Below are 20859 nucleotides of genomic sequence, written 5' to 3'. Positions count from 1 at the left end.
GTTTCCATTGATGGTGCGCATTTTAACTTTTGACTCAATTCACGTAACATAAACTTATGCTAATATCTCCAAAGGAAACGAGACGAAGTAATCCAACAATAATGAAATAGTATTTTCATCATCTCCGAGAGTCTGAGAGTCTGTCAGGGTTTGAAATGCCCACCGCACTGCTAAGAACACCAAGAGCAAAGCGCAATGCAATATCTCACCTGGCTCTTTCCTTGGCCGGTTCGTTCCTCGTATGGGTCAAAGTGCTGGTGGAGTATTCTGAGTAACTGCAGAATACACGCCATTCATATGCAAATATGTGCGGGTATTCTGCAGTTTAGCCAGAAATTCACCTTGATATTTTTTCATATCATCAGTAACCATAAGGAAATATCGTCGTCAATGTGATTCGCCAGACACTGCCTTAGCTCTTTCCGAACATATGCGCCGGCCGACAGACACTATCAATGAAACCACAATGACGTTACATACTTGTAAAGGTTACAATACTTAGGATTGCAGTGGTCAATCACATTCGTCGCTGGTGAAAACTGCTTTTGGACTCCTTTTGGTAGTGTCTATTGAAAACCACTGTTTATAACAAACACGCGTGGACAGTTCGTGAGCTAGATATTAATATACGAGGCAAATAATCCGCGACTTACATAAGCCGTGGATTATATAAAACGAGAACTGGGCCATTTATACGAGTGCGGCTTAAATAAAACGCGAAATGTTCGTATAACTTGTTCGCGGCTAATTTCGCGGCCAACTGGTCCAATCTTTTTCATTGCGTGATTCATTACTCGCGCTCACCATTTTTCTCAGATGAATGAACGGCAAAAGTCGTCACAGGAGCCGTTCACGGATAGAGCGAGCCGCAGACAACGCTTGAGTGCATTAGAACGAACACTTTCACGCCCAAGCTAAGCCGCGGCCGAAGATAAACACAGCCGAAAACCTCTCGGCCCTGTTTTCGCATTCTCCATAATACACTTTGTTTGCCCCCTCCCCCCCGCCCCCATTCCAATTTTGCCTGAACCATTGTTTCTAAATACTCTTGGGAATCTGCATATTCCCAAGATCATCATGAAAACAATGGTTTATGCAAAATTTGAGGGGCAAACAAAGTGTATTATGGGGAATACGAAAATTTTTGCCAGTTCGATTGCTACACCACAGGCAGACCAGTCCAGAACGAATTCTATCCGCTCGCGTCGTGTTTTCAAAATGGCGAGCCCGAGACGATTTGCTGACAAAATAGCGAAGCTCAAACAGAACCAAGAGGCGGGGACGCGTGCTTTTGAAGACATAATGAGATTGCCTGTGTCTAGGCTTGAGGTATGTAGTGTTCTTTTACCTAATGGAAGATTATTTGCTTGCTGAAGTTCTTCATGCATTCAGTGGCCGATACTGATGAAGTGTCTTTGAGAAACACAACAAAGACAGAATTTCTGCCTTGCTTTATGTTTTTGCGCATGAGCTTGTTCATTAGCTGGACGATTCACCTTTTTCTCCACGCTTTTAAGCTAGGTATGCATTTAGAATTATCGTCGATTTTGCATCAGTTCAAATTTTTCAAAACGATTTAAGTAGACATTTGCGGAAGTTAGCCCTAAACTGTGAAAGCCAATATCAGTTTTACCGTCGTGAGAATTATCATTTGTATCGTTTCCGATGGCTATCTGTCACTTTGCTAACTGAAGGCATCTATTTGATGCATTCATTCATATATAGGTATGCAAATCATATAAATGTAACCTCACATATAGCCATTTGCGTGGGTCAAAAAGACAATCACATCAAAAGCGTTAGGAGGTGACGTCATTGTCCATTTTACGTTTGTTTTTTTGTAAAAAGTTCCCATGAAAGTCCAACACTCTTGACTGTAAGTCATTGAACCATAGCGCAACTGGGGCGAGTATCATCTGCCGAAAGGTCACATGGGTCAATTCCCGACACATTATCGAATCAATGGCGAAGTGTTCACGAAGCAGCAATCCTCTTTGCTGAGGAGTGCCAACAAAGAGGAGAACTTCGTTATCAAACAGAAGTTCGCAATCTTCAGCATCCATCAGTGCAGTAATATTAATGGCGACGTAAGTTTTGGCGTGTTTCGATGAATTGGCTGATTCTGACAAGTATAAACAATCTTCACCAATATTGCCGTGCAATGAATTTGCATTTTCCGCAAAAGGAACTCAGCGGAATTGAGTTTTCCTAGGTGTTGATTGGTCAACAGACAGACCCCCTGTGACCAAATGGAACGCCGCTTGTCTGACAACACACGCTCTGTCGTACGTTTCCAATATGGCGAACCCAAGAAAATTTGCCGAGAAAATCGCGCTACATAAACAAAAACAGGAGGAAGAAAGGCGCGCTTTCGAACAAGTGATGAAAGAGGTGTCCATGCTTGAGGTATTTTTTATTTCTTCGAATGGAGGATAATTTCGTTGGTCGAGTTTTGTTGCTCGGTGTTGGTATTACACAGCTGAACGTTGGTTTTCTTTTTTGTTCGTTAGACGACAAGGAGGCCTCAACATCATCAACAAATTCAGTCGCATTATCGGGGAGGATCCCTGCCGAATGTTAACTTCACGTTAAACGCGCAAAAACACTTAGATTTACAGGTCATACATTGTTTTGCACTTTCTGGTTGTGTTTTCATATGTGAGTTGATATTCAAACTCATCTGGGTAAAGGTTCGATTCTCAGTAAAGTGATAATTTTTGTGCCCCTCAGAACGCACTACACAATCTAGATGATCTCAGACACAGTGGAACTGACCGAATCCATCACAGACGTTTTGGAGGAAGCAGGCCTGTACCATTTAACTCAAACAACCGCTTTGGCCGTGGAGGAATATCCTTGTTATTGAATTGAAGTCTGACATCACTCAACTACAAAAAAGGACTTGCATTAGCAGATGTCACGATATGATTTTTGTGAAAACACAGGATCATGAATCATTGCTTTTCCGATATCTATATCTACAGGAAGTTGTCCCATGATTTAGAACTCTTAATTTGTTTGAACACGGAAGGAAAAAGTGAAAACTTTAGTGATAATAAACTCAGATGTTTTACCCGAAATAAGAGAACGGTCACCATGTGCATGCAGATTGTTAGTACGTTTCACGTTCTATCTACTGAAGAGATAAGTGTTGGTTGATCACTGAATGTCGTATGTTTTTTGCAAGTAATATGAAGCAGCCTTAACATTGATCACATAGATACATCACCTTACGGCTGTCACCTCTCACCGCCACAGCATTTGGATCAATGGAGGGAACGAAGGTATTTGTAACAACAGTCAATACGCTCACGTTAAACTTGCATGAAACATACATTTCGCGAGTTAAATTTTAATTTAATCTTTTACGATGGCGTCGGTCTCCGATCTTAGTCCGTCCTGGAAATTAGCCAGCCAAATTAACGAAGTAATCTCATTCCCTTAGAGGAAAAAAAATCGATTTTTATACGTTAATGTGTAACAGAATGTGGTCATGGAAAATGGTTTCCCGCGCAAATTCATCCTCGAAAGAAGCTTGTCTTGTGTCCTGTTTTGCAATTTTGGCCGTAGGATGTAGTCATTTAGCACCTGTTCATCTGCAAATTTGTTCACTCTTGCAAGTGGATCATTCATTATCACCTACATCACTCATTCGATTAGTCGAATGACTTTGTGTGTGTAAATTTCAAGAAAACTTAATCTTACTGTCGGTAAGGGGGAGATGAGATCCTACAGCTGTATTTGCTTTATATTATTATTTTGTTCCATATATTTGTGTTTTTTAATCTACAAGTTTTTTAGAAAATGTTGATGTGTGTTCAAACTGAATTACTTATTTTAGATGCATCTATCTTATGTAATTATAATTACATGAATGTGCAGAGAATTAATAAATCAGTCAGCCTGATTTTCTAAACATTGAGCTCAAAGAAATCTACGGGTATTAATTTAAAGGCTATGTTATTAAAGATGCAGCATTATTGAAATGGTTGATAGTTTCAGTTTGAAATGGAAAGTAGCTTGAAGTAGCTCTTGCAGAGATGTATCCAGAATGCGTCATTGTGTCCTGGGACGCATTCGTTTTCCTTTTGGACACACGGAATATAGAACAAAGGGTCCAATTGGACGCAGAAAAAAAATCGAATGTTTATGCAAATTACAAACGCCAGGAAAAACGTGCGAACGGCATATTTCACAAGGAAATTGAACATTCCATTTCTCACTATGGAGAAATGATCAAGTTCCTTAAATTTCAAGGTAAGCTGTTGTTTTCGTGTTTTTGTAGTCCAATGGCTTTTGTTGTGTGACATGATCTGAGCTGTTTTTTAGGCGAGACAATCGGCGACACTTTCGATCTGCCAGTGACAATTAAACATTTCAGTCGATGTTGCATGCTTTCCAAGTGAATTTCAAGAATTGGTTTGTTTATCGTGAGCGAAATGACAGAGAATCCAACAGTGAAGTATGTTAAATTTTTGTTTTGTGCGACCCTGTTGATGTTAACTCCGGGCATGCACATGTCATGGTCTGGGTTCTTGTGTTGTACGTAACTTGTCTGTTTTGCAAATGATGCAACTTTTTTGAAGTTAAACTTGTTAAAAATAATGCGTTTAATGTGAAACTTGAATGTATTCAACTTGAATGTATCCTAGCAAAACGAGGTACATGTCATTATCTTCCAGTAAACTTTCTTCCTATCATGAACTTAGTTAACAACATTGACATTGACCTAAGAGTTGGAAGTACATCCTTTGAATGTGTATCTTCGGCAAAACTTTTAGGGACCCACATTGACCACAACCTAAAATGGGAAGAAAATGTTAAGAAAATCTCAGCTTCTTATACAATACAATACAAAATTTATTAGCACTCCCCAACACGGGGGCTTTTTCAGTACTAATACTACTAAATGCTGTAAGTTACATTAAAATGGTCAAAAAGAATTTGTGGAAAGGTAAGATAAAAGGTATATCAAGGTCCTTTGTCCTGTGGTGGTCTTAAAAAGGGGAATATTTAATAGTTGCGAATTGCGAGTCTCACGGCCACTTATCTCTGCTTGCTTCAAAAAAAGCTGTGTGTTGATACTTCTTGAAACTCCTAGTCGTAATAACTGTTGGCTTAGGACGCTGTCGCTTAAGTTTGAGAACAGCATAAACTAGGTCATGGTCGCTGGCATGACTGGCATGACCTTTGCAGCTCTTACTAAGTTCTTGTTCGAAGCTAAAATGACATCTATCAGGGTTGCAGATGATTCAGTGACCCTTGTCGTTTCAACTACATGTATCATTTGAGTTGAATTAAGGGAAGTGCAAAAATTGAGAAGAGCTAATTGCGATGCAAGGTCAGACCATTTTAAAAGGTTGCAGTTCAGGTCGCCCAGGATGTAAATAGGTTTATTTAGTGACATGGCAGAAATAACAGCATCACTAAACTCTTCATCAAAGGAGTCTGTGGACGTCGACGGAGGTCTGTAAGCCGTACATAACAGAAATGACTCACACTTTCCTGCTATTGCTATCGCACTCTTGGAATCTTAAAGAAATTGAGGAATTTTCTACCATCTCATATTCATAAGCAGTGAGTTCAGGCCCTCGTACTTTTCAAGTTGAATTATAACTATGTTGTTTATCATAATTTACCACATTACTTTGTTAAACGCCTATAAAGAATTCAAACAGCATGCGCGAGCTTTGTTGTAGGTAAATTTGTTAAAAGTGAGGATATTATAAAGCTAAATTGGTTACCCGTTATAGAACATATCGAATGGCAGCTGTTAAAGTTAGATTTTTTCCTCATGAATGGGCAAGTTACTTGCGACTGAAGCAATTTAAGCACAATCGAACTCTGAGGTCCAGTGCAGCTATACAGCTTAAAATCCCACCAGTACCACACATTTATCAAGACCAAGCTGCTAAGAGCTTTAACTGGATGTGTAAGGAACTGTATTGATTTTAATCAGTTTTCTAAGATGACTTTTAACCCATTGACTCCCAGGGGTTCTCCATTGACGAATAAAATCGTAATAACCTCTCAGCATAACGTTTTTATTAAACATTGTTAAATAGGTATACTTATTTTATGTGAATAAAGCCATTATTATTATTATTATTATTATTATTATTATTATTATTATTCATTGGCTTGATTATTAACATTGGCCATGATGAAGTCATGGGCCAACGATTAACTGTGTATTGATTGCCTATATTTGTTTACTCTTTTGTTCCTAAATTACACTTCAAGTGGACTTTTAACCCATTGACTCCCAGGGGTTCTCCATTGACGAATAAAATCGTAATAACCTCTCAGCATAACGTTTTTATTAAACATTGTTAAATAGGTATACTTATTTTATGTGAATAAAGCCATTATTATTATTATTATTATTATTATTATTATTATTATTATTCATTGGCTTGATTATTAACATTGGCCATGATGAAGTCATGGGCCAACGATTAACTGTGTATTGATTGCCTATATTTGTTTACTCTTTTGTTCCTAAATTACACTTCAAGTGTTGTTAAAATAAATGATGCTCTTTTATGGAAAATTGAGATTCAGATCGGTTATTTTTTTTTGCTGTGGAGCTCAAGATCATTTATCAACTGGAGCCAACAGTTCCTACAGTGTACGGATTCCTAGAGATGTTTTCAGATGTGATCAGTGGAGCTTTTACAATTCCATACATTTTGATCGTTGAATCAAAATGCTTAACAGTTTTAAAGAAATTGATCATTTTATTTTAAGAACATATTCAAGGGGATGGGTAAGACTTTCTTTTTGTGCAATTTAGAAATCTGAAAGAGTACTGCAGCAGCAATTAAGAGGCGATAGATCGTCAGAATATTAATTCTCAAATATTAATTAGCTAGACCCCCAAAATTTTCCAATGAACCCCCAAATTTTTCAAGAAGGGCTCCAGAGGACCCCCAAATCAGTCTCAATCTCTCAAAAACACAGTATACACTTAAAAAAGGGACTTTGACTTGCAAATGAGTTCCAAAGAACCGAAATATATCTAATACAATTGAAGTTCACTGAGATACGAAGCCTTTGTTTACACCTATTTTAGTGGAAAGACCAATTGTTTCAAGAAATTGCATAAATTACTGTCACAGCACACTATTTGGGCCAGCTTTTGGTAGACTTCCCCTCCTCCCATTTTTCTTTCGGGGGGAGGGTATGTGTTGTGCCGATGGCTATCCCGTGTGTAGACTGATGATCCAAGAATACTTGAATACCTAACTCTTTAATATTGTGTCTTATTATGCTCTGACACCATTTGAAACTATTTGATAAATGTACTTGAAAACTCTTAATTGACCTCAAAACTACTTTAGATGCTGGATACTGATTACACAATACTGAACACGCTTTGGCACTGAGATATGCCCCTATTTAAGTTGGTGTCACATGGTAACATGACATCAGAATGACATCACAAATTCTAACACAACATACGGCTACACATACTGTAGGCTAGCAAATCACCACAAAACGTTGGGAAATTTCAAGCATTTGAATGGACTGTGAATTTGCTTTGAACAAAGTTTTGTGGCTGATGAAATTCTCAAAAGTGAAGTTTGTTTTCATTAACGTCATTAACGGTAGCAGTTAGTCTTACATTTCATTTATATTAAAACGTATTGGTGGATCGCCTTAAGAAATGAACTGTGGGAAAAACAGCTGTAATCTGGCACAAATTAACCAAATTCACTTGATTTCACACAGCAATTCGGCGATTCTCTAGAATTTCACAGAGATCTGTTTACAAAGCCACTGCAGTAAAAAATTAAACATTACTCAATTGGCATGATTCTTTTTTTGGTTTCAAAAGTATTGTAATTATTTTGGTTCATTTTTCACTCTTGACAAGAACGTCGTTTTAATTTGCAAACGTTTGTAGCGGTCTGACTTTTATCAGGGCGGAATTCTGTGAATCCTGCAATTTGATTGGCTCTGGGAGCAGGTGGAATTTTTCTATCTTCCCCGTTAACCCAGGAAGAATCCTAGCCCTGGTTGCATGAGCTTGTGTAATGACCTTAAATTTTCATTTTTTGACACCAAATTGGTTTACAAGTGTTTCAAAACAGATTTATTATTAGACTTGAGGCATACTAAATAATAATAATAACTTTATTTCTATATATAGTGCTCTTATTCTATGTTCAAGGTGCTTTACAATCATGCATATAAACAACATTATTAATAAATATATGCAAATTTACAACCATATCTTATTATATTTACAATGATTTAAAAAAAGGAAAAATTAAAACTAAAGCAATAATTATATGCAAATCAATAGAAACAATGATCTGTTATTACTAAATTTAATAAACAAGTACATCTTAAGTTATCTTATTAAAACTCGAGATTACAATGATTAAAAAAGGAAAAATTAAAGTTAAAGCAATAATATACAAATCTATAGAAACAATGATCTGTTATTACTAAATTTAATTAGTAAACAAGTACGTCTTAAGTGATCTTTTAGAACTCGAAATGGTGTTAGACTTCCGAATTTCATCTAGGTATTAGGTTCTATTCTCTTGGTGCATGAACAGCAAATGCTCTGTCTCCATAGGTCTTGGTATACGATCTAGGTTGCATTAAAAGTTCATTACTAACAGACCTCATTGATCTAGTATGAGAACGATAATGTAGTTTCTGAGCTAAAAAGCTAGGCGATGTCCCATTCAGTGCTTTATACACTAAAAGCAGAATCTTGAAAATAATACGGTATTGAATTGGCAGCCAGTGAAGCTCGCACAAAACAGGTGTGATATGCTGAAACCTACTCATTTGCAACACAACTCTAGCCGCAGTGTTTTGTACATACTGCAATCTTTGTAACTGATATTTAGGCAGGCCATATAATAATGCATTACAATAATCTAGTTTCAATGTGACAAATGCGTGAACAACAACTGCTGCAGATTCTTTAGTGAGATACTTCCAAATTCTAGATAAGTTCCTGAGATGACAAAATGATGATCTACAGATGCTAGACACCTGTGCATGAAAAGATATGTGCTCATCAAAGATAACACCAAGACTCTTAGCCGACTGAGAGGCAGCCACGCTCTCATCACCAACACATAAGGACTGAAAGGATGGAGAGGGACCATATGTGATACTTTGAGTGGATGAGCATGACCTCCGTCTTGTCGTGGTTTAGTTTCAATTCATTAAGATCCATTCAACGACAAATAGCAGAAATGCAGTTCTCGACCCTCGATTTAGTAGCGTCCACATCCGCCGATTAGAATGCAAAATATAACTGAGTATGGTCGGTGTATAGATGATAATCCAAGCCATAAGATCTTATCACTTTTGCAAGTGGTGCGGTATATAGAAGGTAGAGTAAAGGTCCCAGAACTGAACCTTGGGGAACTCCCACGGGAAGATCTTGTACCATAGAATTCATCTCAAACAAACTGAGTTCTTTGAGAAAGATAAGAATAAACCATTGTAGCACAGTTCCTCTGATGCCAAATGATTTCTGCATTCATGCCAGCAACAAGGTATGGTTAATGGTATCAAATGCCGCCGACAAATCCAATAAAACAAGGAAAACATTCTCGCGCTTGTCCAATGACAGCATAATGTCATTTGTTACGGTGAGAAGCGCAGTCTCGGTGCTGTGGAAAATCTTGTACACCGATTGAAGAGGCTCATGTAGATCATTATTTTTCGCCAAGGTAGTTATTCAATTGCACAAACACTGTTTTCTCTATCAATTGAGATAGGAACTTTAAATTTGACACAGGGCGAAAGTTACTAAACTGCTCAAAATCTGCATTTAATTTCTTAAGAAGAGGTAATAGCAGCGCAACCTTAAGTTCCTTGGGCCGCAATCCAGATGACAATGACAAATTAATCACCGTTCTGAATACAGGAACAAGACTAGAATAGCATTGCCGCATGATACTTACTGGAAGTGGATCCAGTGCGCATGCCTTAATAGTTGAACCTCTATTCAACCTTAAGACTACTAAGTGTCGGTCTGTATAGGAAAAAACTATAACCTTAAGACCCTAAGACCTTAATTAAGGCATGGAAATAGGATTCAAATAAAAATATTTCTCTTTGGAACGTTCAGTTTGTAAGTCGCTTACTGCATTCGCTATCAAGTGCGGTGCAAGTCAACAATGAAAAAACTGATTTCTGAGAGGAAGAGAGAGAGAGAGGAAGTAAAAAAAGTAATTTATCAGCTAAGTGTCGGTCTGTATAGCAAAAAACTGTGACCTCAGTCTTGAAAAAGCTGCCTCCTTGTTCTCCATTTAAAAAATAATCATCTCATCTGTGCTACAATCCTGGACAAAAGTGTTGGGAAGGTAGCGTCACTTTTGAGATAGCCCCCCCCCTCCTTATCAATGTTGGATTTTGCACCAAACAAAATGGTGACTTTTCTTCCAACATTGAATATGGGGGAGGGGGGCCTCAAGAGCATGCTCTTTCCCAAATAATTTAACCAATAGTTAGGTGTGAATTAGGTGTGAAGTGAAGTGATGCACGCAACCTTCCCAACAACTTTTGACCAGGATTGTAGCTATGGGCTTAGCTGATACAGGTGCATTTTGCACGGTCTCAAATGGACTGTGATAAGCTGTGGACTTGCAGTACTTTGTAGAGACAACTGGCACAACTGTAGGTGGCAGTTGTACCACAGGCACCCCAATCTCAGTATGAGGGAACATGAGGATTTGTATGGGAAGACAAGACCTGAGACCTGACAAGATAATTTTATGAAAAAATTCTCAATGAGAAAGCCTAACCTTAGCTTATTGCCATTGTGGGTCACTTCCTTCCTGTGTGTTTTTTTTTGTCAGATTTGGTGTGAATTAAGCCATTATCGTTTCATTGGTTGTCAACAGTTATAGTAAAATACTAAGTTTCCACTTGGTTACCAAGTCAAAAGACTCGCAGGGGTACTAGACCGCAATTTGCCATCCACACTTTCGGGGTCTCCTTAGATCAAATTGTCCCAAGTGGTCCTCATGTTTACAAAATTTGACAACTCAGAGAAACTCTCCCGGGAAAATTTTCTCTGTTGTGGTATAATAACTGGAATCTCTGGAAGGATTTCCCCTAACTTCAGTATCTTGTCAGGTCTCAGGTCTCAGGTCTTGTCTTCCCATACAAATCCTTATATTCTCTTATACTGAGCTTGGGGTGCTTGTGGTTGAACCAGTTGCTATGAGGAACAAAAGAAACTTATCAGCAGCTTCCTAGCTCAGTTGGTTAGAGTATTGTACTGGCATCGCGAAGTCACAAGTTCAAACCCCGTTGAAGTCCTGAATTTTTGAGGCTTCTCTAGGCAATTGCTAAAATTGCGTTCATGACTGCAAGGATCATATTATTGCCACTATCTTTATTGTCATAAAATGTAGAACACAGACTTTAGAGATCTGGGAATGAGGGTCTGCATTAATTGAACTGGACATTACTTCTCTTGGATTGTTAAGTAATACTGATCCATTGCAGAATCAAAGTGACTTACAGATTTTGTTTACTTTTTGATGACAGAATTGCATCAGACTCTGCGCTTCATGATAGTGTTATGCGGGCAGAGGTGAAGCCAAAAGGTGAGGATTGTTATTTTCCAGCAGAGCTAGAGCAGCATTCCAGATAAGCTATGGGGTTTAATAAGAGGAATAAATATGAGCCTGGGGTAGACCAACACTCAAATTGGCTTAAACTGCCAGAGTATAATAGACCCTCTAACTATATCCAAGAACAGAATATCTTTATTTATGTGAAAAGAAACTATTTTGAGCCTCCTTAAGTCACAAGTTCACAAAATATGAGCCTGGAGTAAAGAAACTGCTGAAAATGGTGGAATGCTGTCATGCATGTAACATCACAACTAAATTATGTTACAACTTTTATCTTCAGATTGAAAGAAATTTCATGACAAAAAGCAAATATCTTTCTTCATTTCCTTTATTTTAGCAAAAGTGGTAACTGGTAACCCTTTTATTTCATAATGGTGAAGGTGAAAACAAGTTGCAGATTTCTGGTTATTTTAGTCACAAAAATTGTACTGGTCGCAATTTCAAGCCCTGCACTTTAACAGTTTTGTGTTGGTAGTCACCAGTTGCTTGCTTGCACTTACATGGTGTGCTGAAAATTCTCATTTTCAAATTCAATATGGCAGACAACATAAGATGTTCAATTTATAGACCTATTTCCTGTCATCATAGTGAGATTTGCCTTTAAACACAGCCTCAAACAGGACATTTCTTTACCTCTTATAAGTCAGAAATCTTTTACCTGCTTTGAGAGAAATGGCCAATGTTGCAAAGGTAGTCTAAGAATTATGTTACGTAAGTCTCTTTGTCATATCTTCAAGTGTGACTATTAAAATAAGTCAACCAAACCTTGCCAGCCATTGCCTGCATATACATGCACAACTCAGATCCTGGGGACAATACCAGTGGCTGTGTGGATGTTATCGTAATCCATTACTTGTAGGTTTTACCTGGGTTTTGTCCTGTCTATGTGTCAGTGTCATGCTTAAAGATCTATTACAATTTTTCATGTTGGGGTGGTAGAAATTCGGTCAAGTTAAATTAACTAAATCTAGACAAAACAAACAGCCTTGACTCTGGTCATACAGTTAGTTGAACTTGGGATGCTTTTCAGGATCAATACAAAGAACTTTTTTTAGATTTGGATTGTGACTACAGGTTGTTCAACTTATGATTTGCCTCTTATCATGAAGAAAATAAAAAATATATGAGTACTGTGCAATAGTAAGTTGACAGTCTCTACTCAGTCCTCATGAGAATTGAGTTGACGATCAAAACTCGCTTCATTCAAGCTTAACTCGATTCTCATTACTCCCCAAAATCACCAAAGTGGAACAGTGTCCGTTATTCATACCTGATCCAAGTTTTGAGAAAGTGGTTCACTCCTTGATTAAACAATAGGAACTGTTTGAGTCCTGTTTCAAAACATGACTGCCTCAGAAAAGTGGGCCGTTCGACTGATTTATGAAGGGACTGCTTGCAGTCTATGCCATTTGCGAGTAAGAACATCTGTTGTTAGATTGAGTACCATCTATGTGAGTCACTCCTTAGAGGGGAAGAGGCAAAGGGGACATAATTTTTGAGTGGAAGTACAAAACTGTAGATGTTGTCAACCGTTTCTCCCATAAGCTTGGTTTTCCCATCGACCAGTATAGTTGTCTGGAATTACACCTGTAGAGTAAAATCTGCATGTCACTCTTACAAGAGAATGGGTGGAATTATCTGGGAACTCACTAAGGACATCTTGCTTGCATCACAATGCCATTGCCATGCCAATGTTTCCCATGAAGCAGTTGTGTCTCGCTTTTTCAGCCACGTTGAGATACATTTAAGTCAAATGTGTTTCGTACATCAGGTTATGATATTTTTTGTTATCATTATTACCATTAATTTATATTGCTTCTGATTTTAATAATATTACATAAGTTTTTAAGCAGTTTGCCTTTGAAACTTGGCAAGCAGCATTATCAAAGCATGGATTTTGCAGTTTTTCTAAAACTGTTTAGCATCACTGTTTATCTTGCCCATTGGATGAGATTAACATATCAATAATTGATATTATTCCTCTTTTTCAGAAAAAATATTTCCATCTAATGAAATGAGAAAGGTGAGGCAGAGTAGGCTATTAGTGCTTGAAACAAAAACACAAAAAGAGTTGACTCCTGTTTGTAAATGCTTGAATGAGCAGGCCTTGTAGACTGCCATTTAACAAAACGTAATTTTTGGGGGTGAAATAAATTTTTGCAATAGCAGGGGTGAACCTCTAACTTTTGTGAATGGTCCATTGTAACTCCAATTTTTTTTTTCAAAAATGCCAGATCTCACTTTACAGCTTAACAATTTTGTTATCCTTGTTTCTGGTTTTTGCATTTATGTGAAACCCTGTAAATCCTGTAATGAATAATATATAAATGTATGAATTGAGAAGAGTTTTAAAAGTAAATTGGATGCAATAATCACAATTTTTAAAATTGATTCTTATTCAAGCTTATGCTCTTTCTTAAGAAAATCTCTCTCATTTACATGTACCAGGCTCGCAGCCCATCAAGGCCAAAGTCGTGTGAAGTCCCTGGAATGTAAGATTGTCGCATTTGTGTTTTTTCATTTCTTTCCTTTCATGGGGATGATCTCCCTAACTTTGTTTTATTGTTCATTCCACTGTTCAAATAAATTGTGAAGTTGATATATCCTAAAATGAAACAAAATATTCCACATCAAAATATATTTAATGTATTAAGTGAAACTTCACAAAGACTCCTTTGACCAAGAAATCTCTTTTAAAGGAGGGGCATTGCCAAAAAACGGGTAGATAAGCCAGATATTTTTACCATAAAAATAATTTTGTCCAAAATTCAGGGTATTTCTTACCACATTTACTCGTGTATAAGTCAAGATTGTGTACCATTTCCAATGCCTAAAAAGTGATTTTTCTTCATTTCTGGCTAAAGAGCTGAAATTCAGATTGATGGAATACATGTACATTGTAATAAATTAATGTTTCTAAAAGTCAATGTCATATTTGTAAGAGTTCTTTTCAGTTGCAGTGGACAAAAAGAAACTAGATGAATTTTGTGACACAAGTATTTCAGTTTACTTGAGGAAGTTTTTTTGTTTTTATTTGAGCCATGTTGAAAATGAAATCTTCCTATTTGAAATAATATTAACCTAGTGGACAAAAAGAACACCAAAGTGTTTCGAAATGTGGCTCGATACATGTAAATAACCCTCCAACTTGAGAAAAGTTTTACCATGTTACAAAGCTACTGAGATGGTGAAACAAACATCAGGGCACTCGAAGGCCTGCTCGCGGGCGGTAGATGTTGTCGCCAGAAATGGGTATCGTACACCTTATTGGAAGTGCATGGAATAGATGTGGGCGAGATAACGAAACGACTGTGAGGGGAGGGAGGAGAGGGTGACAAAAACTGCCTTCCGAAAACCAGCCTTTTCTTGGTAGCTGGCCACCTTTTGTTGAGCTTTGGGTTACAAGTCATGCTACAATAATCCAAAACAAAAGGCATCATCTTGAGGCTCTGAGGAATAAACTCGTACAAATCCTTATACATGTATTTATTCCCCAGAGCCTTGAGATGATGTCTTTTGTTTTAGACTGAATTTTAATGGATCGAAAGTGGTACATTAACCAATAAAGTAAAAGACTGTAATAAAGCTGTCAATCACTTAAGTATGCAGTGTCTACTTAAAGAACTCTGAGAAAACATGAAGAGGTGTGGAATAACCCCTTACCTTCTTAAATGGCCACTGAATTATTTTACTGGTCACTGGGGAACCCTTTAGGGGCAAGTAGTTAAAATAGTGTGAAATCTGTAAGTCCTCTATGATTTATTACTGAGAAAGATACCGTTAACAAATATTCTTGTTTTTAGGATGTTCCCCACACCAGAGCAAATGACACCTACAGGTCCTAGCTTACAGATTGGCGCTGCCAATACTGGTGGCTCACTTCCTGACCTGACAAACCTGCACATCCCGTCTCCTCTCCCAACGCCCATCGACCCAGAAGAACAAGTGAATCAAGCATTGTCACCAACGCAGCCTTTTACAATGTCTCAAAGACAGAACCCTGTGGCTAGACGACATCACAGCAGTCAACAGCAATTCAGAAAATCCCCATATATGCCAGTAATGGATGCAAATCTCTCTCCTCTTGAAGACAGATTACAACAGTTCCAGCTGTATCCACAAGGGAATATTGGAAATAATGATTACAGTTCGCATGGTAATGCACCAATAACCACCAGTGCTTCACCAACATTATCTCCAACTTCTTCGGCGCCCATAACTCCTCTCTTTGGCAACATTCCAAATAGTCCAGTTTCTGTGCTTAATGCTGACTTCTATTTTAAACAACATCAACTGCAACAGCCATCACAGCAGCCAACTACCTTACAACAATCATTACAACAACAACTCGAACAAATTTCAATGCATCGACCAATGTCAAATTCATCTATGCAACTTCCCTTCCAAAGTTTGCTGTCACAAACACCGACAAGCATCCCACAAGGCATGCCCAGCTTAGCACATTTTTATGGTGGCACTTCACGGGTTCCTGATTTAATTGTGACTGAAATTGATGATGAGAGTCAAAAACCAGACTTTGCTAAAGATATAAGTACAGCCATGGCTCATATTGGTGGAGATGACCCAGAAGGGATATACTCAAATGAGGATCCTTTTCAAAAGGTTGTTCTTGATCCATTAGATGTGGAAGGCTTTCAAATGCTGTCTGGTCAAGAGCCTGAGCTCACAGATGCTGCCACTGAGGATCAATTCCGTTTGGATAGACTTGGGTAAGAACAACTTAGGTCTGGCCCTTTTGCAGTGTGTTCATTCGGCATTGAGGATTGCTAAATTTTTTTCTTAGTGGCTATTGTAGTTTCAACAGAGCTTTGTTCTCTCAAGTGATTCTCCTGTTACTTTATACTATCCTTCTGCTTGTTCAGCTTTTAATGAAAATTATACAGGTCATCTGTCCACAGGAAGACAGTGACAGTGCTGACCTAAATATTAAGTTACAAAATGCTGACTTTACGAACTCAGGTCCAGGCTAAAAGCAAGTTTAATTTTTTTTCCTTATGCTTTTCACTCCCTCATTAATTGAACTGGAAAAATGCACACCATGTGATAACTTACAGTACAATCTGAGAAAATGAACTTAAGACATATAGGGCCTGGTAATATCATGAAGATGCTAAGTAAGTGCATTGGGAGGTCAGACAAATATAGGGTCAAATAGATTACATTACAAGGAGAATTGTGTCTTGGCTTTTATATTCCATTGGCTCTCGTGTACACTTTGCAAAACAGTGGTTTGTCACCTGGTGGAAATAGGCCACTCGTGGTCGTTAAATGCACTGAAGTCTCTTGGCATATTGTGTTGGGAAGCCCTTTGGTTATTTTCATTTAATTGTATCTCCCTTTTTGTTTGTTTTTTTACTTTTCAGAACTGCAAGATTACATTAAATGTTTCAAGTAATTACCCCTAGTCAAAGAGAGCGGCCATTATGTGTATATCCTTTACAAACTGCTGAAGAGTACTTCAAGTGAATACATTTACCTTCATATGTAAAGTTGCTGTACAAATGCAATAATTGCCAAGACTTGTTTTTATCCTGTGGGTAACTTATTTTTGAATGCATATTTAGTAATTAATTAATTGCAATGATATAATTGTAAATTAGGTTTTAGTATTTTACTAAGGGTTACAAGTAAGAAGTGGAGACTGTTCTTTGAAACACACAACCCTTTTTATCCATAAAAGAAATATTGTTGTTATTATGTCATGTACTTGTACCATATAGTGTTGCTTTCTCTGTGTTGTAAATGACAGCAGATTTGTTTTGTAATAATGAATATATAGCTTGTGTAGAGAGCATTTATGTACCAGCTCCAAAGTGACTTTTTTCTGCATTCTGGCCATATGAAAGTTGGGACCCAACTTTTGCATGTCCATGTTGCTGAAAAGATCACCTCACAGCTCTTTGCTGGTACAGGGATGCTTGCTAGGCAGGCCAAATAATAAGCAATTTTCAGTTTGTCTTTGTGTAACTACACGTACAGTAACTTCGACACGTGTTAGCATGTCCTCTTAAAGTATGACCAGGATTGCAAGCTCTTCCATTTTGATAAGCATCTATTTGTAATATATCCGTGTGTAGTTTCTTTCGTTGGCATACCTTCATTGGCAACATGGCCAAATTTTTTTTGCACTAAGGTAATATCTTTTCTCCTGGATAAGTACAATATTTCCCTGCATTTTGGCCATAACATGTTTGTAAGGGGAAACTTAAAAATTTAATAGCCTTGCACCAGCATTTTAGTGTGCACAGCTGTTGTCAAAAGGGGCCCAAATGGGCTCATTAATTGTGTCAGTGTCTTCCCACACAATTAAGAATACAGATCCCCATTTATCATCATTTAAACATGGTAGACGAATGTGCAAAGTTCCATTGGAAATCTGTGGTATACCTTCTATTTGTAGGAAATTAATTACAATGTCAACTTACACCGTATACTTATTAAAAGTAATAGGATTCCAGTAAGAGGGAATGAACTGTTGACTTAAAAGTAAACTAGAGTGTAGAGTCAGTGATACAGTTCATTACATTTATATTAATAATCAAGTCATATCAAGTTTAGGAGAATAGGCAGGATACTCTTTCTGATATTTATCAAAGTAAGTGTGATCTCATCTGGTGTAATCCTGGTCATCCAAATTTTTATTGCTGATGTACAGACATTCAAAGAAGACTTTCTCTGTGTATAGATACTACGTAAGGAAACTATAATGTGTTGAGGTAACAAGGGTGATGATGGTTTCGTACTTTGAATGATCCATTTATTTAAAGGTTGTGTCTTAAGTGGAACCCCAGCAAATGTAAAAGTAGAATATTTTACACATCACAGATATTAGTACATCTATTCCAGTGATTTGACAAACAAGAAGCCTCACCGTTTATGTAATGGGTGACTTCAGTTGTAGATCACAAAATGTTTGCTATTTTTCGTTAAGGTTGACCACTAAGTTTTCTCTGTCTTAGATTAATTGAATTGATCACCTGACATGTGCTGATTGAGGGCACTTTCGATATATTAAAATTCAGCTTTAGAGGACAAAGATAAAGAAAAGTGGATGATATGCTAATATCTTTCACATTCATTGCAACTTGTTTCTATTTTTTTTTTTATCCTCAATACCTCACTATCAAGCTGAATATTGATATTTCGAAAATGGCAGGAAGTCGACGATATGGCGGCCATTTTGAATCATATTGTTTCAGTAGCTGTTATGGGGTGCGCAGCGAGCAAATGCATATTAATTTGCCCCCGGAGCATCCCATAGTATCTTTTCAAACAAAATAGATCAAAATGGCTGCCAAATCGTCAAAGTATTGAAAAGTAAAGTGGATCTGCTGTAAATCCTCCTTTTTTTCCTTTTTGTTTTTCTTTTTCTGCTGTTTACTCAGACCGTACACCAAAAAAATCGAACTTGATTAGCTCAAGATTCAATTGAGCAGGCTTGAAGCAGAAGAAAATTTAGTGGAAAACTGCAAAAAACTAAAAAATCTCAAATTGGCTTTTCGACTGCTCCGTGGATATTTGAGTGGGGTTGTACCTTACAAAAGAGACTTCGTGATTGGCTGTGACGAAAAGAAGTACGACAGTCCCAGCCAATCAAAGATAGTGTTTTAATAAATGTATGAACCTACTCGGGTGGAAATTGATGTCTTAAAATTTACATTACATCAAATCTCTAGAAGCTTAGGAAAGAAATCTGTATACAAAACACTCGTTTTGTTGTTTTATGCCAACCACTTGGACAAGTTAGCCCTTCGTTTGGACAACCGATGAGACTCTGTGACAAAGACAGTAATAATTTATTGCAACATTTTACAAAATCAGAGTCACCTGATCACAAGACTAAAATGGAAGCACGTCGTTTCGCCCGCAGCGATAACATATTCACCGAAATCCAGTTCGCCCGATACGCAGTATTGTAACAGAACTAAGTGCTAACAAAAATTAAAGTTTATCTCTGTACAGATAAATTGTGTTCCATAAAGTCATCTTATGGAATAGTCCGGACGAATGGACTTCCATTTCGGGCGAAGCGACCGATATCGTAATCTATTTAACGTCAATGAAAACGAAATAATTAATGTCAGATTTCGCTTGTCCATAGCGGTCGTCTAGATAACTAAGACCAAATGTTTCGACCCCACATGTACAGGCTAACTCATTCTCGAAACTGTTGTTACGGTAGTAATATAGTATCAACCGGCTTTGAATATACGGTTATAATTCTTTTATGACACTGACAGTTGGAAAGGAATTCTGGGAAATGAATATTTTTGTATTTGCTCACCTGTCATATCCACGAGACCACCCATTCGCCGTTAGACAAAATTTTTAAACACAAGCTAATTTATTTTTCATAAGACCGGGCTATAAACGTGTAATAACACTCGCTAACAAATTAGACCAGTGTATGTCATGTAATGAGAATCATGTATTCAACGCTGGGTGATATTATATGATTATTTCATTGACATGTATTGGGTCGGTAAGAACCGTTCGGTTATCACACCAACCATTATCATAATTCCACTCTCGAGAATATATGCATAGGTTGGGGTACTGTTGTAGTTGAAGATATACCAAGAGAATTCTGTCCACATGATGTCGCTATCGTTTTATGAGTGTATTTGGCGCAATTTCCAGCTTGCAGAGAGCTTGCTAGTAAAAAGTCAACTGGAAGTTGGAAATTAAAATGAGATGTAATTAAAAAATGATTGTCAGACGCACTTTCGATTCTACAAGGCGTAATGTCGTGCAGGAGAAATAAATTTCCCGTAGAATGGAGCTGGAGGTCTCGAGCACACTCCTTTGATGACTCTAATGCTCTCAAATAACACTCCAAAACGAACTGTGCTGTGGGATACTTGAAAATAAGGAATAGGGACTTTGCAGGGCCATTGAAACCGAAGAGAACAACAACTTTTAAGAATCTCAACTGGCCGGAGACAACCCCGTCGCTGAGGAAAGAGACCCTGGTTGCGGCTGGTCATGTGGCTCCCAATATCTGGGAGCTTTGTGTGTTGGGGGAGGGGTGGCAGTGTGGGCCTTGTCATGATTCGGCACGCGTTTGATTTTTGTGGCCAGCTGACGACCATCGGAACGTTTCACGGAAAGGTTCGAACAAGGTGTTTCATGTACAACACATGGAATTTGACATGAAAATCTGACGGAACAGAAAATAAACTGGCGTCGTTCGTTGTGCTTGAAGAGCGTTGCC

At 37.8% G+C, this 20859-nt stretch overlaps 1 protein-coding gene across 3 annotated transcripts; it reads left to right on the top strand.

Annotated features, from left to right (window-relative positions):
• The first annotated feature begins 1190 nt into the window (after positions 1 to 1190).
• Positions 1191 to 19272, top strand: LOC138039191 (CREB-regulated transcription coactivator 1-like). 3 transcript variants are annotated; one of them, XM_068885381.1, is made up of 9 exons: positions 1191 to 1329; positions 2511 to 2618; positions 2731 to 2853; positions 3220 to 3284; positions 11536 to 11594; positions 13616 to 13647; positions 14073 to 14116; positions 15428 to 16354; positions 17009 to 19272. In XM_068885381.1, exons 1-9 carry the CDS (start codon positions 1219 to 1221, stop codon positions 17025 to 17027), a joined length of 1488 nt encoding a protein of 495 aa, XP_068741482.1. In that variant the 5' UTR covers positions 1191 to 1218; the 3' UTR covers positions 17028 to 19272. The 3 variants fall into 3 exon arrangements, with proteins under 3 accessions (XP_068741482.1, XP_068741483.1, XP_068741484.1); XM_068885383.1 differs by lacking the exon at positions 1191 to 1329 and adding an exon at positions 2245 to 2406; XM_068885382.1 differs by lacking the exon at positions 2511 to 2618.
• Positions 19273 to 20859: the final 1587 nt, after the last annotated feature.

The sequence above is a fragment of the Montipora capricornis genome, chromosome 2 (assembly GCF_036669925.1).
Source record: "Montipora capricornis isolate CH-2021 chromosome 2, ASM3666992v2, whole genome shotgun sequence".
NCBI lineage: Eukaryota > Metazoa > Cnidaria > Anthozoa > Scleractinia > Acroporidae > Montipora > Montipora capricornis.
This window is presented reverse-complemented; position numbering and strand designations above follow the sequence as displayed.